The 19,341-nt window shown below is 44.8% G+C and overlaps 1 protein-coding gene across 1 annotated transcript; it reads left to right on the forward strand.

Annotated features, from left to right (window-relative positions):
- Positions 1-8,062: 8,062 nt before the first annotated feature.
- STC1 (stanniocalcin 1) lies at positions 8,063-15,426 on the forward strand. Its single transcript, XM_009273044.1, has 4 exons — positions 8,063-8,180; positions 10,466-10,608; positions 11,638-11,849; positions 15,156-15,426. Exons 1-4 carry the CDS (start codon positions 8,063-8,065, stop codon positions 15,424-15,426), a joined length of 744 nt encoding a protein of 247 aa, XP_009271319.1.
- The last annotated feature ends 3,915 nt before the right edge of the window (positions 15,427-19,341 follow it).

The raw sequence follows: 19,341 nt of genomic DNA on the forward strand, positions 1-19,341 counted from the left end.
GAAATTTCTCATGGCAAATACATAAAGCCTCCTTGGAGGTAGGAGACAACCTCAGATTAGCTTCTTTGTTGTCACCCCCTTAGTGTCCTTCATCCTTTTCCCTTTCATTTGGTCCACTCCCTAGATTTCAGTTTCTTTCCTTCACTTACATCCCTAGACCTCACCTGGCCAGCGGCTTTGATAACACCTTCTCCTGCCTCTTTTCCTAATAAACGGGCCAAAACAGGTCTTCTGACTAAGCTAAAAAATCAGGTTCTTTGCTGTTCTGCTGGTTACCCCACTAGCGCGAAAGCTTGGAGCAGCTGTCAGGTATTTATGCAAGCCCTTTTCCTCTTCTATTTTAAGTTCAGTTTTGATCAAAAAAGGTGGGGGGGGGAGAAATCAGCTTGGAAACTACAATACATTATTCAGAGCTCCCTGCTTCTTTTTCCTGCTTGTTTGCAAAAGTAGGTGTGAGGTGTAGCAATGAAACACACTGTTTGAACTGAACCTGCTGAAGGAGACAGCAAGCCAAGGATCGGAGATGCTGACTTGCTTCTCTACAAAACCCGGTCTTTCTCACTGCCCAAACTGTGCTGTCGAGTTAATCATCGTCTCCCTTGGAGGCCAACCCGCAGTGAACTTCAGCCAGACAATACACGCGACTCTTCACAGCCCTACTTATTTAGCAATATTCAGGGTTTAACATCCAAAGCAGCAGATGGGGAGGATAGCACGCGCTGTGGAGGGCGGCAGGCAGAGCAGGGTTGGGAACAAGCTGTTCGAGGCCTGTTTCCGCTTGGATTTAACCTCCCATCTGAACTGGAAGTAACGCCACGCTCAGCCCCAGCTCTGGATGCTCCCGTGGTTTTGCATTGCAAGTAGGACTTCGTAGGGGTGAGGCATGGCAGAGAACGCAGCACTGTTACTCTCTGTACAGGCTCGGAGAGGAAAGAGGTGTATGGTACTGCCTTTCCCTCCAGTTAGTGTAATAAATATTAAGTCGTAAAGTTTCCAAGGGCAATGAAGCACAATCATTGTGGTTGAGTTCACGGTGAGTGAGGATAAGGGGGCTATCTTTTCTTCTGAGACCATCACTGAGCCAGTGGTTTTTACCAGGAGCCCTAAAAGGAGAATGATCGCCATATTACTGATGCGGAACCTCAGAGAAAATATGGAAAATTTCCCTGGTTTTCTTCTTCTAAAAATACCGTGTGTATGTTTCTACTGTGACAAACAGGTATTGCATATGGGTATTTCAGGGCGGGGACTGGGACAAGAAGCAACCAGTGGCCTGTGCTTTGACTAGCCCAAAATCCAGGAGGGACAATGATTTCAAGGGACCTTCAGCCTCTTCAGTTCTGGGGTTGCATCGGCTGCAAGTCAACCTCTGGCACGGAGACCAGAGGCCATAACCCCCAGAGGAGCTTTCCCGTTTGCTTCTATATGTTTTGAATTACGCTCTACTCACTTAGCTCCTCTTATCTAACAAGGCACTGTGTTATTTAGGCCTTGGCAATTAATAGTTTTTCCATGAGAATAATCTTTCTAGCTTCTGCAAAATCATGGGGAAAGAATGATTCTCATGTTAAATGTTCGTGTCAGTACGGTAACCAGAATATTTAATATACTAACTTTAGGATCTGTGACTTGTTACGGTAATAAAAAGAAAAAATACAAAATGACACTCTTGCAAAACAAATTCCAGTAACTATTGGCTAGAAAAGTTTCAAGAGACTTTCTCAAGAGTGAAGTGAGGAGGCTGCCATGTCATTCTCCCCCCCCTTTTTTTTTTTTTTTAGAGAGTTTTTTTTTTTTAATATACTAACTTTAGGATCTGTGACTTGTTACGGTAATAAAAAGAAAAAATACAAAATGACACTCTTGCAAAACAAATTCCAGTAACTATTGGCTAGAAAAGTTTCAAGAGACTTTCTCAAGAGTGAAGTGAGGAGGCTGCCATGTCATTCTCCCCCCCCCTTTTTTTTTTTTTAAAGAGCTGCTGTGCAAATTGAAATGTATATTGCTGGCTGATTCCTGCTTGCCTTATTTCACGCCTAGTGCTGAGGTCACCCTGCAAGAGGCTGAGCAGGGAGTGCTCTTGCCTGCCTGTAAACAGGGGAAAGATCTTCCCAAGGATCCTTCCACAGCACACAAAAAAAGCAAATTCATGATTCATGAAGGCTCTGGCCATAGATCTTGCAAAGAAATGCTTGGCAGCTTTAGAGAATAGCTGGGTTTATTTTAACCTTTAAGAATGACACCAATTTCACAGCTGTTAATGCTATGTGGCTCCTACGCTTTCCAATGCAAATTGCACATGAAGGGCTAATGCATTTTGATGAAGGAGGGGGGGTGAGGCAGAATCTCCATATTAATGTGCCAATATCTTTGTTCTGAAGTGTTTAATTTTATGCTTTAATGAGAGATCCTCTTTCTGGTTAAGGCAAGCCTTTGCAAGAAACTTTAGATATTTGCTAGTGTCATCAGGCTCTGGAGCAGGGGGAAGGAAATACTGATTGCAAGTGCGGCGGGGGGTGCCTCTGTGGCAAAGACTGTTGTGGTGGGAGTCCCATGTAGATGGGGGAGTCCCTGAGTAAAGGTCTTACCCAGAGCCCCTCAAAATCAGGTTTGGGATTAACTCTTGCTACAGTCAAAAGAATTGGGGATTTTGGATCAGCTGCCTGGTGAGTTGCTGGCTGCAGGGCGGAAAGCAGATGTGATGGGTGTCCAACCACTCTAAAATTCTGGGGGGCTTCCTCCCTGTCTTCATCCATGTCAGCACCTCTGAGCTCTGATTTCTTTTACTTCAGGTGAACAACTCTGTCACTGTGTGCAAAACCTGGCGTTCGGTCTCCGTGTGCATCCTCCAAAATACATTACTCATCGGCATGATGTGGGAAAACCTGCCAAAGCATATTGCTGCGTGTAAATGCAACTTCCTCGCCTCTGTGGGCCACGTCCTGCTTCTGTAACTTCTCTTGGCTAGTGCTTTAGGGCTGGGACTGGGACTGGCACATCTACCTGCTGAACGGAAGGATTAGAAAACCTCTCACTCTCTTTTTCAGGTACAAATCCAGTCCAAGCCAGTGATATCCGTGTTTGGTTAGAGTGGAGTGAAGCTGTCAGCCTGCCACAGCAATGCCTTTAAAGGACTGTTTCACCTTCCACAGATGAGTGTTTTCACTGCCTGGATCAGACCAAGGTACCAGGAATTGAGTGCTGAAAGTTCTTTATGTATCTGATATGTGATGCACATTTGGTTTTAATCAAAATCCCACTGAAACAGGCAGTCAGGATTTAGAGCATAGGATTACAAGTAATGCCGGGTTATTATTAGTAATCACTTTTCATCATGCATTGCATTTACAAGATACAAAACAATCCCAGCAGAAATATACTAAAATACATAATTCCTTTTATTAAAAAATCAAGTTATGCGAAGTGTATAAATCATGTAGTACAGTCATATGAGAAGACCTTTAACTTGCCTTCATTTATGTTTCCGATTAACTCAAACACAGTAGAAGACAATAGTTGCAACCTTATGTTGGGCATTAAACAAATGTACCTTAAACATACAGCGGTCGTGACACCATTAAACCTATTCTGACTTTTTGCATATAAACCAGAGATATTAAATCCCTCTGTTTAATAACAAGATTTTGAGCAGATTTTTTGTTGTTGTTGTTGCCAGGTTTATGGAGCGAAGGCCAAAGCCTGTAAACAGATCCAAGTGGCTTTGTTGAGGCAGACACCCAGGTAACTCTTAAATTGTATCCTGCCTTTTGGAACAAGTTCTGACATCACTTGCACCGGTGCAGCCAGGGTTATTCATTTGGGCTAAGCAAATTAAAAGGTTCTGCTTAGCCTCTCCCCTACTTTGCTTTTATACTGTCAGTGTAATTGAAGCTACTCCTGGTTTATAACTCTACGATGGGGAATTGCATCCAGGCAGCGTGTGGTGACGCATCAGAATAATGGCGCAGATGAAGGGCTAATACTGAATTCGGCGGTTATACTAACGTACACCTGTTGAGGATCTGGTCCAGTGAGATGTGCGCAGGCGGCTGGCGAGCTATCAAGACCTCGAGACAGCGCAGGTTTGATCCGTATAACACACGGAGCGTGTCCCATGAGGTCCCACGCACGTTGAAGTTGCGGTGAGGAGGGAGCACGCTCTGCCCCTTGCTGGACATGGGTCCTGCTCTGTGCAAGCCTACCCCCCCCACACACGATGCTGCTCCTTCCAGCCATCCCATTTGCGTGTTAACAGAGTTAACTGCAGTGTGTCAACCGGCCGAGCCGCGAGGAAAGGGTGGGGTGGCTGCGTACGTGTGTGCCGAAGTGTCGCTGCCACGAGAGGCGGCAAAAGAGGAGGTTCGTTTGCTTGGAAGGAGCAGACGTGCAGGGACGAACCAGCGGAGCGTTGCTAACTCCCGAGGTGATGCAGTTGCTCACGTCCCTCCGGAGCGGAGAGAATGGAGGGGTCCTGTGCTGGGAAAGGGGGGCTGAAAGGTGGGCAGGGATCGAGTTACACAATGGTGGGGGGGGCCGCTGCCCTCGCAGCAGCTTCCAGCCAGGGAGCAGCTGAGCACAAAGCTGGGGGGTTATTGGCTTTAGGTTCCCCTCTTTTCTTGTTCTTTTCTTTTATTTGTTCCCCCATATTTCTTATTGAGGCTGGACAAAAATCTTAACACCTTGGGAACAGACTAACAGTGGTACAATAGTGTGTACTGTTCAATTTAATAGGATCTCTTGAATGGAAAAGGAAAGAAGGGGATGGTTCGCTCAGGGCTAACAGTGCCTTTCTGGTTTTTTCTCTACATGTATCAGCCAGGAAACAAACCCCTCTACTTCAGGGCAGCATTTAACCTGTAAGGGAAGCTACAGAGGAAATTCTTCTGGCAGGTTATGTCGAGCCTTTAGTAACGAATAGTGGAACTTCTTTTGGGGTTTTATTTTTGGGGGTTTTTTTCTCTTCTGGTAAGATCTCTAGGGTCTAGGCCAGCTGTTAACTGAGAACAGGAGGAGGGAAGATTTTTAGGGAAAATTTTATCCCATAATGGATATTCTTCTTGTGTCCCTAAACCTTCTAGCAACAGTCTTAACGGCATGACCCTGGAGTGGGCAAACCACTGATCTTTGAACAGTCTAATGATTCCTGCACCGGTTCTTTTTCCCTTTAAAAGCTTGAGTACAGGAGAGAAGCCAAGCTCCTCTGCCATCATACAGTGAGTGCAGAATAGAAGTTACAGGGGGATTTTGCAGTTCTTGTTGCCTTCAGAATGCAAAATAAGTAATGCAGATATGCTCTGGTAGCAAAGGACTCAAATGTCTCACGCAGAAATTTGCTTGTAAAAATCTCCTGCCAAATTTGACAGCAACTCAGTATGGGTCCTTCGCTCCTGAATTCATTTTCCCACTTTCTTAAAGCAGTAATAAAGGTACTGCCTTCACAAGGTCTTTTTGGAGACTCGATAAAGTTTTTCTGATATTATAATGTTTGCATGTGTCCCGATCCAATATATCGGGCTGTATTGTAGTGCCTGTTCCCATTACCAAACTGAACCTCATCTTAATCTCCTGTTATTGCTATCCGTAATTAAAACTGGTTGCTTTAAAAATTGCAGCAGGTACAAATACTAAATCTGTCCCTAAAGGAGTAAATCAGCCCTGGAATAAAGATATGAGAAAGAATAGAAAATGTGCTGGAAGAATTTTAGTATCTATAGGAACTACTTGCTACTAATTTTTCCTTACACTTGGACTCAAATCAGGATGTATACGTGCTCAGAGGGCCAGGACAACCTGTTTTGTTTTGCAAACTACTTCAGTTCAGATTGAAACATTAAAAAAGACAAGTAGGAATGTTCACCTTGGGGGTGAAGGGGTGGAGAAATCAGGCTTTGAGTTTGAAATTCTATTTTGTGGAAAATGCAATGCTTCCACTGCAAATAGGACTTAGATAGAATGGTGATTCATCCCCCATTGAAGTCAATGCCAGAGTTGCTTTTCATTTAATCGGAATCAAACCCTATGGGATTATTCTCACTTGCGAACTGGACTGGTCCTATTAAGTAGAGAAACCACAGTGCTTTTGCAGGACTGCTTTTTTTTTTTATTTTTTTTTAATTTATTTAATGAAGTTGGCTCAGTGTCACAAAACTGAGACGAAACCCGAAACCCTTCTGTTTCAGTGCTTTTTGAACGTTCTTGGAACATCTGGCACAGCTGTTATTTTGACCCCAAGGCAGGAGTACAACCTCACTCCTGTTCCTATTCCAATTGAAGCTGACACCAAATATGCCAACACGAATGGGGCTGCGCAGCCCAAACTGAGCTGTCAGCTCCCTCTCAGAAGAAATCGGAGCTCAGGGATGGGGCGAGGAACCAGAGCGGTCCCGTTGTCACGGTCAGAGCTGTCAAATCTACGCAAAAAAAAGACAGGAATGAGGTAAAGCAGTGGGCACTGTTTCTGGAGCTCCGCTAAGGAAGAGGCTACTTCTGTTTTTCTTTAAATTGCTTCCTTATTGACTTTTTAAATTTAGCCACCCATAAACCTGAATGAATGCCCACAGGACAAGGGTTTTTTGCACCTCCACTTGAATGAGATTTGTAGAATTGGTTCATCCAAACGGAACTTCTGTACGTGGACGGATCTATGAATCTGTTCGAGCTGCATTTCTTTGCCTGACACCACAGAGATGAGTATTTTTCCTTCACAGAAAAGATCCTGGGGATAGCTGAGTGGGAATCAAACATGCTCAAGATCCAAAAGAAGCTATCTCATCTCTGATCAGTAATACCTGATATCTAAATCTTTCAACTTATTCTAAGCTGCAGGAACTTGTAACTTTTTATCTATAAATCTTCTTTCTCCACGCACCTTCCCAATTTCCTTTCAGCTCTAAGACTTAATACTACTGCTTATACTTTCATCCCTTAAATACTCAGAGCCTTAAATTGTCTCTGGTATACAGGATAATCAGTTCTCTAGTGTGTTAATCCTCATTATGTGCCTATTAAAATGAAGATTAAATCAAGCATTAGGGTGCCTCCTCCCATTATGAAATCTAAAAACAGGATTGAATTTGGGGGGGGGGAGGAAAACCACCAAACACCTAAAAAATTGTTTCTTGAGCTTCACTGGGAAGCAGTAAAAGCAAGGCTACGCTAAAGTCTGAGGTATGAACGCATCGCTTTGTGAACGTAATTGTCCAAGTGAGGGGAAGATAAGGAATGCAGTGTACGAGAAATAAGGTTTCGGGCACCGAGAGGGTATTTGCATGTGCCTACGTGAGGTGTAGTGTGTTCGTATACGGGTTCAGTGTTGCGCACACGTGCTTTGGCGGGCAAGAGGCGATGCCTCCCATCTGCACGCACACAGGTACGTCCTCTTTGCCTGACAGGTCACGCGGCTGACCCGCCGCGTGAAGGCTCGGTGCCAGCCTCCATTGTACGTACCGTACAAAAATGCCCCTTCCCTTCTTCCAAGCTGCTGTAACCCTGGGATAACTGCTAAACGGATGGGAAAATATCTTTTCTTAAAGGGCAGGTGATTTTTTTTTTTTTTTTTGGGGTGGGGGAAGATTTAGGACTGCCCTGTCATTTCCTTGAGCTCAATTATCCATAGGAAGTCGTCCCCCCCCTTTCCCACCGCCTCTCCAAAGAGTAACTTTTTGGTTATTGTTGTTTGGCAGGTACTTTTAATTGGCTGGAAAATATTCTTCCTGTGAAGTTGCAGTTTTCTGGGGCTTGAATGAGTCCAGTCTGCCATTGGCTCTGCCCAGCGCCTCCCGATTGGCTCGGCAGCCCGCGGGGGGACCGATAAGGGCGGCTATAAAAGCCCTCAGCGCTGCTCCTGGTCCCCCAGCGAGCAGGAGCCAGAGGGGCCAGGCAGAGCCGGGCTGCAGCACGTCCCTGAGCCTCGGCAGACTCCTTTCTCTCTCTCTGGGAGCGCGTATCCAGATCCACATCTTTGCTCAAGCCGAAGTGGAAGAGGAGAGACACACACACACATACACCCAAAAAAAAAAAAAACCCACCCAAAAAACCACACTTAGCGGAAACTTGTCAGAGAATGCTCCTAAAGTCTGGTTTTCTCCTGCTGCTGGTGATCAGTGCATCTGCATCCTATGAAGCTGAACAGAATGACTCTGTGAGCCCCAGGAAACCCAGGGTTGCAGCCCAGAACTCAGGTAACACGCAGCAAGGAGGGCTTTGAGCCTGAACCCTGATGTGTTAAACTGTTTCAGATATCTCTACTGCTGATTTTTCTTTTTTTTTTCTTTTTTTTTTCTTTTTTTTTTTTTTTTTGCTTATAAACTTAATGGCTGGTAGGAACAAATATTAATTTAAGGGTCTGATTCAGTAGGATATTGGTGCATAGCTGGAGAAGAAATCTTCTTCTTTCAGGAGCTGGGTCAGGGAACCGGTGTGTGATCTGCTTGCAGGATGCAATCCATTCTCTCTCCTCCTCCCCCATCTACTAAATGAGTTCCATGTACTTTTTTTTTCTCCCCTGCTTGCATGTATCTTTCTCTCTTCTCCAATTGCAATCATACTTTGGTGTTAAATTCCTTGCTTTTTAGGAAGTTGATAAAATCCGTGGAAATTTGACTGAACCATTGTTCTGCCAAACATCTGTCTGTTCAAAGAGGGGGAGAGAGATATGCGACTTTGAAGAATGCAGTAACCTAGAAACTGTCCACTGCTAGCATTTATTTTCAAAAACTGATTGCTATCAGCTAGACGGTACCATAAAAATACGATTGTGACATTTAGCAAACTTGCTTTTACAATGGATAAAGAAATTGCTGGCAAGTCAGCTCTGGATGTCTCTACTTTCTGCACTATAGATGCTTAGATAAGTTGGACACATTGTCTTGAACAATGGAAATTAAAAATCTGTCTTCTAGTATACTGAAAAGATATTAGGTCTCTAATTTGGAGCTCATTAACAGATGTCTTATTTTAGATCTGCAAGGCTCTGCAGCATTATACTAGGGTGTTTGCTCAATTTCCTTTTGTATTTGGTTGCTATAGAAACATAGGGTCTCACTATTGCACCGTGCCTAAAACAATAAAAGCTTAATGCATACTAAGTCTGCTGAAAGCAAAGTTATAATTTGAACCTGTGGAAACATAATTATGGGAATGACTTGTGCGATGGTGAGGTTATGAACTGGGGAGAGGATGATCTTACCAAATATTTCTCCCTTCAGGCACATAAGCAAGAGCGCAGAATGAGGAGGGGTTAATTGGGTGATTTTTTTTTTATATATATTTGTTTCTCCTCTTTTCTGTAAAGATCTTAGTTATAGAGATACGTCTTTAGGCTACAACTTAGCTCTTAATAAGGTGTGTTCTCTTCCACTAAATGCAAATCCTCACTTTTCCCACACCTAGGATCTTGATGGGAGACGCTGGGTTTGCATTTCTTCCTAAAGAATGTCTCGTAACATGATCTGCAAAAGTAATGAATATGCTTTGCACAGACACATAGGGGGACAGATGTTCAGCTTACCAAAAAAGGTTAATCCCTACTAATTTCAGGGCAATCATGTGGCAATACTGCTGATTCATTGTTAAAATGCATAGTATCTGCACTAAAAAAGATGGGATGACATGGATACCCTCCTGTTCAGACTAACTACTGCCTCAACGATTTTAATTATACATGGTCAGCTCCATTACCTTAACTTTCTCTGCCCAAATGTCCCTTCTCTTTGCGAATCTTCAGCAATATGGCCTTTCTTGGCTATGCTTGCAAACTGCTGGGTACCAGGCTCGTATTTAGCACCAAGCTGCTCGTTCAAGTCCTTTGTAGTACTGATAATTGACACGCAAACTAAAATCTTATTTCTAGATACTTTATGCTTTTTAGAAAAGCACAAATACCTCCAAAGCTAGCAAAACCAGCGCTTCCTCGCAGTAAGTGCAAATTTCATGCCAGCTTATTGGCAATCGCCGTCACTTCAGTCTCATTTTCAAATGAGGTTTGTGAGCCAGATGCTGCCAAGCTGCTCTGACCTCCCTTCGGTCTAAGACCATGGAGAAGACCTCACCACCCAGTGCGCTTCATGGGCCCATCCTCATTACTTCTGCCTTCTTTAGAGGAACTCTGAACAAAGCTGTAAATGCATGCAATTAGACTTAGGTTGGGATGGACCTGTAAGTCTCCACCTAGCCAAAGACTATCAGATGTTGCCTCTCTTTTAATCCGTATGTAACCAATTGAAGGTTTCGGTAGTTGCAGTTTCTGTTCCTTGATTTGCTGGTGATCTGTTGCATGACTTCAGTTAATAACTCCCTTTGGCAGTGCCGTTGGCCTCTCTTCGTTACCTCTCCCTCCAGTCCCGAAAAGCAATAAGGCTACTGCTTGACTGCCATTGAGCATGACTTGACGTTGCGCCGGAGAAGGGCTTTACGGAGTCGGGCACTGGGGAGCGGTGCGTACGTAACGTTGTGCCTCTCTCTGCAGCCGAGGTGGTTCGCTGTCTGAACAGTGCCCTTCAGGTGGGCTGCGGGGCCTTCGCCTGCCTGGAGAACTCCACGTGCGACACGGATGGCATGTACGACATCTGCAAGTCCTTCCTGTACAGTGCTGCTAAATTTGACACTCAGGTACAGTGCGAGTATAAAGGGGACAAGAATAATACCTCGCCGTTAGGGCTCCCTTTTCATGCCCCGATTCAATAAAGTGCTTTTACAAGTCCTGCAGCATTAAAGCATGTACTTAAATGCTTTGCTGAATGGATGCCTTAATTTCTCTGTCCTCACGGAGATGGGGTCTGTGCAGGCTTAACCCTTCCTTTCTTGCAGCCCTTCCTGCTGCTTAGCTACTCCTCTGAACCATGATTTCGGTTTTTGGCTACAAATGCATCCTTCAGGACTATTTTCTACAGCACATTTTCCACATACTGTATGCTATGTGTGAGGACTTGGCAAGGAGTGTTTTGTGGGGCGGAGAGCTAAGTTTCCTCTTCAGGAGGAAATACAAACGTTCTTCTAACAAAGTAAGTCTTCTGACTGTGTGACCTGGCACAGGGCTGGGATTTGAATTGGAAGTCTTCGGGCCTGGGAATGAACAGCCAGATCAGTCTCTCCGGAGCTGCAGTCGCTTGCAGCAGAATAAATAGGATAATATCAGAGGACTGTGGCTCTGCCAAGGGCCCTTTTCCTTCGTACTTTCTTCCCAAAATGTGCACGCCCCCTCATTCCCTGTGCTCTCGCTCCCAAGGACAAACTTAAAAGCTCTTAAAGCATCTTGAGGTCTGGTGAGCCAGATGCGTTAAATCACTGGTATGCAGCGAGTGGTCCGGCCCCCTCCCAGAGGGCAGAATTGGCCCATCTCTGGTGCTGGCACTTTTAGGTCTGTTCGCGCAAAGACTTCCATTGCCTAAATCTTTTGGGAACAGGAGCTCGCTGTTCTCCCTGAACTGTGTGCATCCCAACTGAAACTGCTGTGAATATAACTATACAATAATTGCGAGCATTTAGGGTCCAATTCCCTGCCGTGCTTGGTAAGGGACCTCCAGCAGGTCTGTAATTGCAGCAAGGGTAATTAATAGCAGCCAGCCACAGCGGAGTATCTGTTAATACACCCCTTTCTATGAAATCTGTTGCAGTTTAAGGTTTTTCTTCTGTTTCCAGGGAAAAGCTTTTGTGAAAGAAAGCTTGAAATGCATTGCAAATGGGGTAACATCCAAGGTGTTCCTTGCCATCCGGAGGTGCTCCACTTTCCAAAGAATGATCTCCGAAGTGCAAGAGGAGTGCTACAGCAAACTGGACATGTGCGGCATTGCAAAACGAAATCCTGAAGCCATCACGGAGGTCGTCCAGCTTCCAAATCAGTTCTCAAACCGGTACGTGGAGCTTTCCTCAGCTGAAATGCATCAAATGCAAAAATGTGAAGCACAGAGGAAGAGGGAGAGGAACCAAGTTGACTAACTTCTTACAAGTCCTAATATAGCTTAGCCTAAGCAATGCTCTCTGCCTTTTCAAATCCTTATTAAGTTTTACCAGCATTCTTCTGATTCTCTTTTTGGTAAATACACTTATAAACATCTCCAGGGGAGAATCATAAAATTAACTAGACATACATTACTTCAAAGCCTGGAGTTTGTTTAAATGTTAGTTCTTTTAGTTTGAATGCAGTATAATGGTAAACAGAGCTTTTAAATACCGAACCAGTTCGATTAATATAGCATCTCTGGCATATTTAGCACATAAGAGCTTCTCAACCTATTGCAACTTCATTCACTTCTTCAGGCTGCAGCCATCCCCATTTTTGGGTTTATATGGCACCTAGCAAATGAGGCCTTGCCCTCTGACTTAGCATGGCAATATGAAGAACTAGGAAAGCTTAAAGGGAATCAGTGAACAGGCTCCTCTAGAACCTTATTCTGCCGTGATCCAGTAGTCCCATATTTCTAGGGATAGTCGGATGTTCTTAATGGTCTCTTTTAGGGTTGTCTTCACCCCTGTTCCTTCTTGATAGCAAAGGCTGCCTGCAGAAATGGGCACGTCACTGCTCTCTGGCGCCTTTATCTGAGCACAGAACTGCCCTGTCCCCATCCTCCAAGGACAAGGGACAGAGAGAAGCTTCAGGGAGCTACTGCAGTCTGCGCAGTCACGCTGCAAGGGCAGGGATTTCTTCCTCTAAACCCTGGAACAATCAGTGCTGAGTCTTGTGATTGGGATAAAAGGGATCTTTTTGAACAGTTTGAGTAAATATGCTCTAGAATTTGAGTGCAAACAGACCAAGCTGCAATTTAACATGTTGGCTGGCTGCGGCGAATGCTACAGCTCCTCTGGGGTGGCTGTTTGACTTGATCTAGAAGCATCTTAAACCTCCAGACCTATCCTAGGTCAGGTATGCAAGTGATATATAGATGTTGCATCTCTGACCAGCATAAACTTCTTATAGAAAACTCTATTGCAGATATTATATCCAGAAAATTATACTTGTGGGAAGGCGAAAATTATACTTGTGTGTGTTTCCCCTCTTCTCCCTGGCAGATTTGGAAGAGGTTTGCTTGAGCGTTCCCCCAAGGGCTGGGACGAGGAGCAGGCAGCACTGTGGCATCAGTGTTTTACAGGCTGAAAGAGCAGTTCAGGTTAATATGATGGATTGTAGAGTTAAACAGCTCTTGGCAGGGCTGTAGGGGCATTGGGGTGAAGGGGGGACGTGTGGACACTTGAGCGAGGGGAGGATGCAGTGATAGCAGCAGCGGCGTTATACGTGTTGGGGATGTTCCTCTCCAGAGGACCGACCCTGAACTGGAGCCGCTGTCTCCCGAGGCAGAGGGAACTCCTCCCCCACAGCCGCCAACCCTTGTCGAAGCCAAAGGATATTATGACATGTTGAGTAACAAAAGCAGCAGGATTTCCCAGCTAATAGTTTACATTGAGGTCTCCTAAAGCATCCTGCTTTCCCAGCCCCTGTCCCAACATAGCCACAGAATAAGAATGTGCCACTTGGCTTGGGACACTGAGAGGAAGTAGTTAAAGGTCATAGCATCTTCCTGTGATTTAATCTCATGGCAGGAGCAGGAGGAGAGGAAAGCCTTGTTGCCTTTGCTTGCACTGTAGCTGCTGAAAGGCACTAGGGAGCTGTTTGATTGCAGCTCCAGCTATGGAAACCACCAAGCTGTATTTGTATGAAGGAGGTGTAGGCAGCGCCGCAGAGGAAGGCGCATAGGATCTGTTCCTCCTGTCCTGTTAGGCTGGGACTGATTTAAGCTGGATGCCTGGCTCGCACAGATGTATTCATCAACAACTACTGTGCATGCTTCAGACCTTAATATTAGCACTGCCGAGCTGCACTTGCACTGTGCTCCACCGTGCCAAAGCCTGGTCCTTTTGTACTTCAAGTGCAGCAGAAACTTTAACCTCACCTGACCTCCACTGGCTGCTCTAAAGGCCAGAGCTGAGAGTTAGGAAAGGAGTTTGAATGTGAACTCTCATTTCCCTCTTCCTTCCCCTCCTCCACCTGCAGGTCATTCTCTTCTCTGCTCCTGTGGAAAAATGTCACGGTGACCTTAAAGGCTTAAAATAAGTTCTCCGATGTCCTTTCAGGCAGAAGTAGCCCAGCAAATATGGGACTGCTCCTCTTTTCCCAACTTTCTCTCCCTAGGAAGATGTTCTCTTGTACAGTGAGGTCCCACTTGCCAGCTTTGCTCTCCCTACTCGAGCCAGCCGTGCACACAGGGCTGTGCTGATTCTGCCTTAGCCCCGCGGAGGATCGTTCCTTTGAGCACTGTTCTGCGCTCAGCTCAAGCAGTGCTGGGGAAACAGATCAGCACAATTTCCTGGCTCCCTCCTTGAGCAAGGAACGCATACTCAAGGCTGCTGGAAGGCGAAAATGCAGCAGCAGGCTGTAGAGGAGGCAGGCACGCAACAGGGCAAAGCATAAGGTCCTCACTTCTGATTTAATGAGTAGTCAGCTTGTTGGAAGTGACAACTGATTGTATGTCCTAAAGATCTGCCCCCAGGGAGTACATGCATCTGTCAGGCTCTGACTTGGACTGAGCTTGCTTCTCCCTCTTCTGGTCCCTTGCTAAAGGCTGCGCATGGAGGGGAAGGGAGAGGGACGAAAGGTGCCACAGGGATGGATGCATTTGTAGGAAGGGTCGTACTGGCTCAGACCAGTGGTCTGTTTAGTCTGTTATCCTGTCTGGTGATGGGCAGTATCTGTCTATTAGAAAGATGCAATTATTTTTCTTCCTCAAGCTCTAGAAACTCAGGTTGTTTAGTGGAGAGTAAAACACACACTTAAGCCAGTTACTAGATTGTCTTAGCTCCTCGCTCTCACCTTCTTCCCGATCCACCAGGTAACACCAAAATCACTTGTGCTTATAGCCTTACCTTTTATTGCTGGAGCAGCTGCTCATTTAGGACGACTAAATTGGAAGTTTGATGGGTTGTGTTCCTTCCGTATGTCATGGGCACAGCATCTCCAGCGCCAGGGCATTTGTTAGATGCAGCGAGAATATGTACATTGTGCACTGTTGAAAATCAATTTCAAACACACCCTGAATGACTTAAAAATTCTGATTCTCATAGTTTTATTGCTTGGACTGGTCTACTGGCTTGAGATCAGCTCTTACCTTGTTTCTTTGGTCTTGCTGGGAGATGCCCTGGAGTAATGGATGGTAATTCTCATGCAGGTATTACAACAAGCTGGTGAGAAGCTTATTGGAGTGTGATGAAGAGACTGTCAGCACCATCAAGGACAGCTTGATGGAGAAGATTGGGCCCAACATGGCAAGCCTCTTCCACCTGCTGCAGACAGATCACTGCGCCCAAGGCCACCCACGCGCGGACTTCACCAGGAGGCGTATCACCGAGCCGCAGAAGCTAAAACTCTACTTCAGGAACCTCCGAGGTGAGGGGTCCGTCCCGGCCCACGCAAAGCGCAGCTCCGCCGAAAGCGCGTAACGCCTCGGGGGAGCGACAATGGGTGTGTAAGGGATGCTAAGCACTACCAAAGCTGACGTCTCTCTTCTAGAAGAGTAATGCACCCAAACCAAGTGTACTGTAGCTAGTTTTAATAACAACTAGGAACTGGTTTTAGATTTAGTCATTAATATTTTCTATTCCTTTCGAACAAAACTTTTGCATGGATCTGTGTTCAGTGTCTCAGCTTTCCCACCGTCAAAATGTCTCCATCTCTTTTCTTCCCCACAAAAAGATACCCCAAACAATCTCAGTCTTAAATATAACCGTACAGTAGTCAGGCCTTCAGACACCAAACTCTAAATGTACTGTAGCGCTAACACCATTGAAGTCTGAAGATTTGGCACCAAGGAGAATAGCTTATTCTCTCTTGTAGTAAGCTGGTAGGCAACGATAGATGCACTAATAACTATTGCACATCCTAAAGATGTCAATAGAATTCGTGTTATGAATCTGTGCTGGCCATGGACGAATATGAATGTCATATTCCTGGTCTCTTAGTGTCATACAGTCCTAACCCTTCCAATACAGCTCTGTTAACCCGTTGATTGACTAAACTCGCTAGCTGTGGATGATTCTAGTTACCGTGACCTGGCACCACAGTGCAAAATGGGTTAAAACTGCCCCCCCGACACACACCAAATCAGGAAAGGAACATTTTGTACTACGGAAATGATTAAAAGAGGTGCCAGTCTATGGTTGAAGCTAGTCAGAAGGTTACATAATCTTGCATTGTATTTAAAAGCTAACATCTATGTACTGTATTTAACTGTCTAAAGCTTTAAAAGAAATCTAACAAAAACAAACCCTGTCTTAAGACTAGAGTATTAAAGGTCTTGCTCTAACTGTGGTATAAATAGTTTTAAAATCTGTCATGTACTGTACATAAATTCCACGAGAGTCTGCTTAAAAGGAGCAGAATAGAATAACTTTATTGCATAAACTTAGTTTTGTAAGTTAGCTATTTCTTTTTTCCTGGAAACAGTATCTCTGTCATATTCAAGAGTTCACATTCTACTCTGTGGCCTTTTTATAATGAAAGGGAAAATGTTTAGGACAGAAATTACAGGGCCAGAAACAAGCCTCTCTTCTCATAGTTAACACGGAGGGGGGGAAAAAAAAAAAAAAGAGTTCATGCTTCCAAAATTGTGTGTTCAGTGAAGAGAAATTAATCATTCGTAGTCTTGTTTTTATACATATTACTAGTGAGCCTAGTTAAAACGGGGGGGGAAAAAAAAAAAAAAGAGTTCAGACTGGCCAGTCCTATCTCCACAGAGCTGCTGTGAGATGCAGTTATACCCAAGGCACGAGTGCTGCTGGAGAGCTATTTGGGGAATTATCGGATGGCTGACAAAAAGCTGCTTTGGGATCTCATAGCTGCCACAGGGTAAAACCTACTTGAGAAAGTTGATTTCTGGGGAAAGGCAGGAAACATCCTTAAATTCTCTTAAGCTTCAGAAGTAAAGCAATGTGCCTGCCTTTAAGAGGACACATGCATTAATGCTCTTGGATCTGCCTTTCCTCCCATCCACCTCTTCGGCAGCCTCAGAACAGGAGCGGAGCAGCCGGTCCCGCAGCAGTAGCTGGGGGCCTCCCCCAAACGCCGCTCTGCACAGTAGTCTGGCTGGGCTTCGGTGAGCCAAAAAAAGCCACATTGTGGCATGCGATCAACAAGGCCAGTTCCACGCTCCAAATCTATCCCGTTAGAGTCCGTCTGCAGAGTGGATGACTCTTGCTCAACTAGTTAGAGAGCTAATAAAGGAGGGATCTATTTTTCTTTTCAAAATCTAAAGCAATATAACTTTTTTTTTTTTTTTAAACCACAAAGCCTTTAAACAATAACTTGCTGCTAATATATTGAAACCAGATGCAGTGGCAGCATTTCTAATATTGCTGTCTTCATTAAATGTAGCCCAAAAGTGCTGTCGTAAAATTGTAAGCAGCAAAAAATGTTGCTGATGGTAGAGGGTTGTTATTTTATTTTTATTTTTTTTAATACTCTGAATCGTGCCGTCCAGGGCAAGCAAGATGCAATATTGCTCGTTCTTAAATCACAGTCAGGTATATAGAGTCCAACACAACGAAGTTTTGCAAGGTGAAAACCAAAGGCCCCTTGAATATCCTGACCCTAAAAGTTTGACTTGTGCTTAGGAACTGATCCCAGAACTGTGCATGTGCGACTCTCCACCCTACAGCATCACACCTCACGCCGCACCGTTAGGAGACGGGGATTACTAAACAGGGAAGTCTGCTGGGGTTTGTGCATCAAGTGCATACCGCTATTTGGGGAAATAGTTACAAAAAGGTCTTTACCTGGCTCGAGGCAGTGTCCAAACAACCGCCTGGATGGCTGCACTGGTGCTACGGAGCCCAGCTCTGGGCTATGCGAAGCAGCTCCCGTTTTGGGTACCCAAGGCCCCCGCGGGCTCGCACCAGCAGAGCTCACTGAGGACATGATTTCCCATGGAGATGCTCCTAATGGCAAGTGGCTTCTCTGCTGCTTTGTGCGTCCATTTCTATGAAAACCCAGAGAAGGTTTATAAAGTTGATTTGGGGCTGGGGAGGAGGATAGATTACCCCAAACCCTATCTTTTGGGGTTGTCAGAATTAACTTTCTTTTTCCGGTGGGAATTTAAACTTGTCGTCCCCTTAATACGGGTGGGAAGATGGCTGGGAAAATAATTCCCCCCGATTCGATTTGCTCTGGTATCACAGGTAAACATCACCTGTGCAAACCAAAGCTCTGCCTCTCCGCACTGGCACTGCTGTTGGGGACTCACCGGATGCCTCGTGTCGGAGAGCGCCTCGACTACATCACGACGTTTTTGAGCTGCTTTAATGTGTCACGTTTTTCCCTATGCTGAAGTAGTAAGGAAGCCGCAAGCACGCATCCCTAAAATCAGAAGGCCTGGGGTTCACCTTGCCTAACTTTTGCCATCTAGCCTAAGCTGGTCGTTTAACGCTCTCTCTTATCAGGGCAGGGGGACATGGAGATGGGAGAGGCGCTTCCCATCGACTGGGAAGGGTGCCTGATTTTAGATGGTTTGAATTGGGTGAGAGAGATCCCCCTGGGGATGGGGAATGATTCTCAATATTAAGTCCAGCTATTTCACGTTTTGTTTAATCTCTAATGCTTTATTTTTTTAATCTTGCGTTCATTGCAAAATGATTTCTCTTGGGGGCGGGGAGGGGCTTATCTAGAAATGTTTGCATGATTCTCATTGTGATTTGTTTGCACTTTAGATGTTTTGTGCCATTATAAATTTGCATTATGTATTTATAATTTAAAGATACTTAGAAGGGGGAGAGAGTTTGGGTTTTTTGTTTTGTTTTTTTTTTTTGCTGAGTACTGGAATAAACAGTGAGCATATCTGGTATATGTCATTATTTATTGTTTAAATTACATTTTTAAAGCTCAGTGTGTTCATATAAAGGTTATTTGAAACATATCATAGTAATGAGAAAGATGCAAGTTATTTTCTTTGCTTATTTTTATAATTAAAGATGCATAACATAATGAGGCCTATGTTGGATTTTCTTCTGCAATGAAATAAAATGTCAAATTTAAGGGTTTTTAGTGTCCGACTCTTTCATTAAACCTTACTGTGACCATGACATTGCCCAAGCAGCCAGTTGTTGCACTTACCTTCGACTGAGCACCGTAGCTTTTACGTCTGTTCTGGATGCTGATATCTTGGGTTCAGAGCCTGCAGTGCAGGTTGCGTGAAGTCAGAGGTTCGTCTCACAGAGTCTTCATCTCTCGATGCTGCTCGGCAGTGAGGCTGGAGAAAAATAGGAAGAAGGGGGCGAGTGCAGAGTAAATGATTCCTGAAGTAGCCTTTCGACATCTAGACCACCACGCCGAGTATCATTAATAATCCTCTGGATACGTTTGGT

Source organism: Aptenodytes forsteri, unplaced genomic scaffold, assembly GCF_000699145.1.
Source record: "Aptenodytes forsteri isolate BGI_AS27 unplaced genomic scaffold, ASM69914v1 Scaffold158, whole genome shotgun sequence".
Lineage (NCBI taxonomy): Eukaryota > Metazoa > Chordata > Aves > Sphenisciformes > Spheniscidae > Aptenodytes > Aptenodytes forsteri.

Bases quoted from the DNA above. Each gene is read 5' to 3' on its own strand.
- STC1 (XM_009273044.1), top strand. From the start codon at position 8,063: ATGCTCCTAAAGTCTGGTTTTCTCCTGCTGCTGGTGATCAGTGCATCT. The intron at 8,181-10,465 runs GTAACACGCAGC...CTCTCTCTGCAG, and splicing joins GGTTGCAGCCCAGAACTCAG to CCGAGGTGGTTCGCTGTCTG. The intron at 10,609-11,637 runs GTACAGTGCGAG...TTCTGTTTCCAG, and splicing joins CTGCTAAATTTGACACTCAG to GGAAAAGCTTTTGTGAAAGA.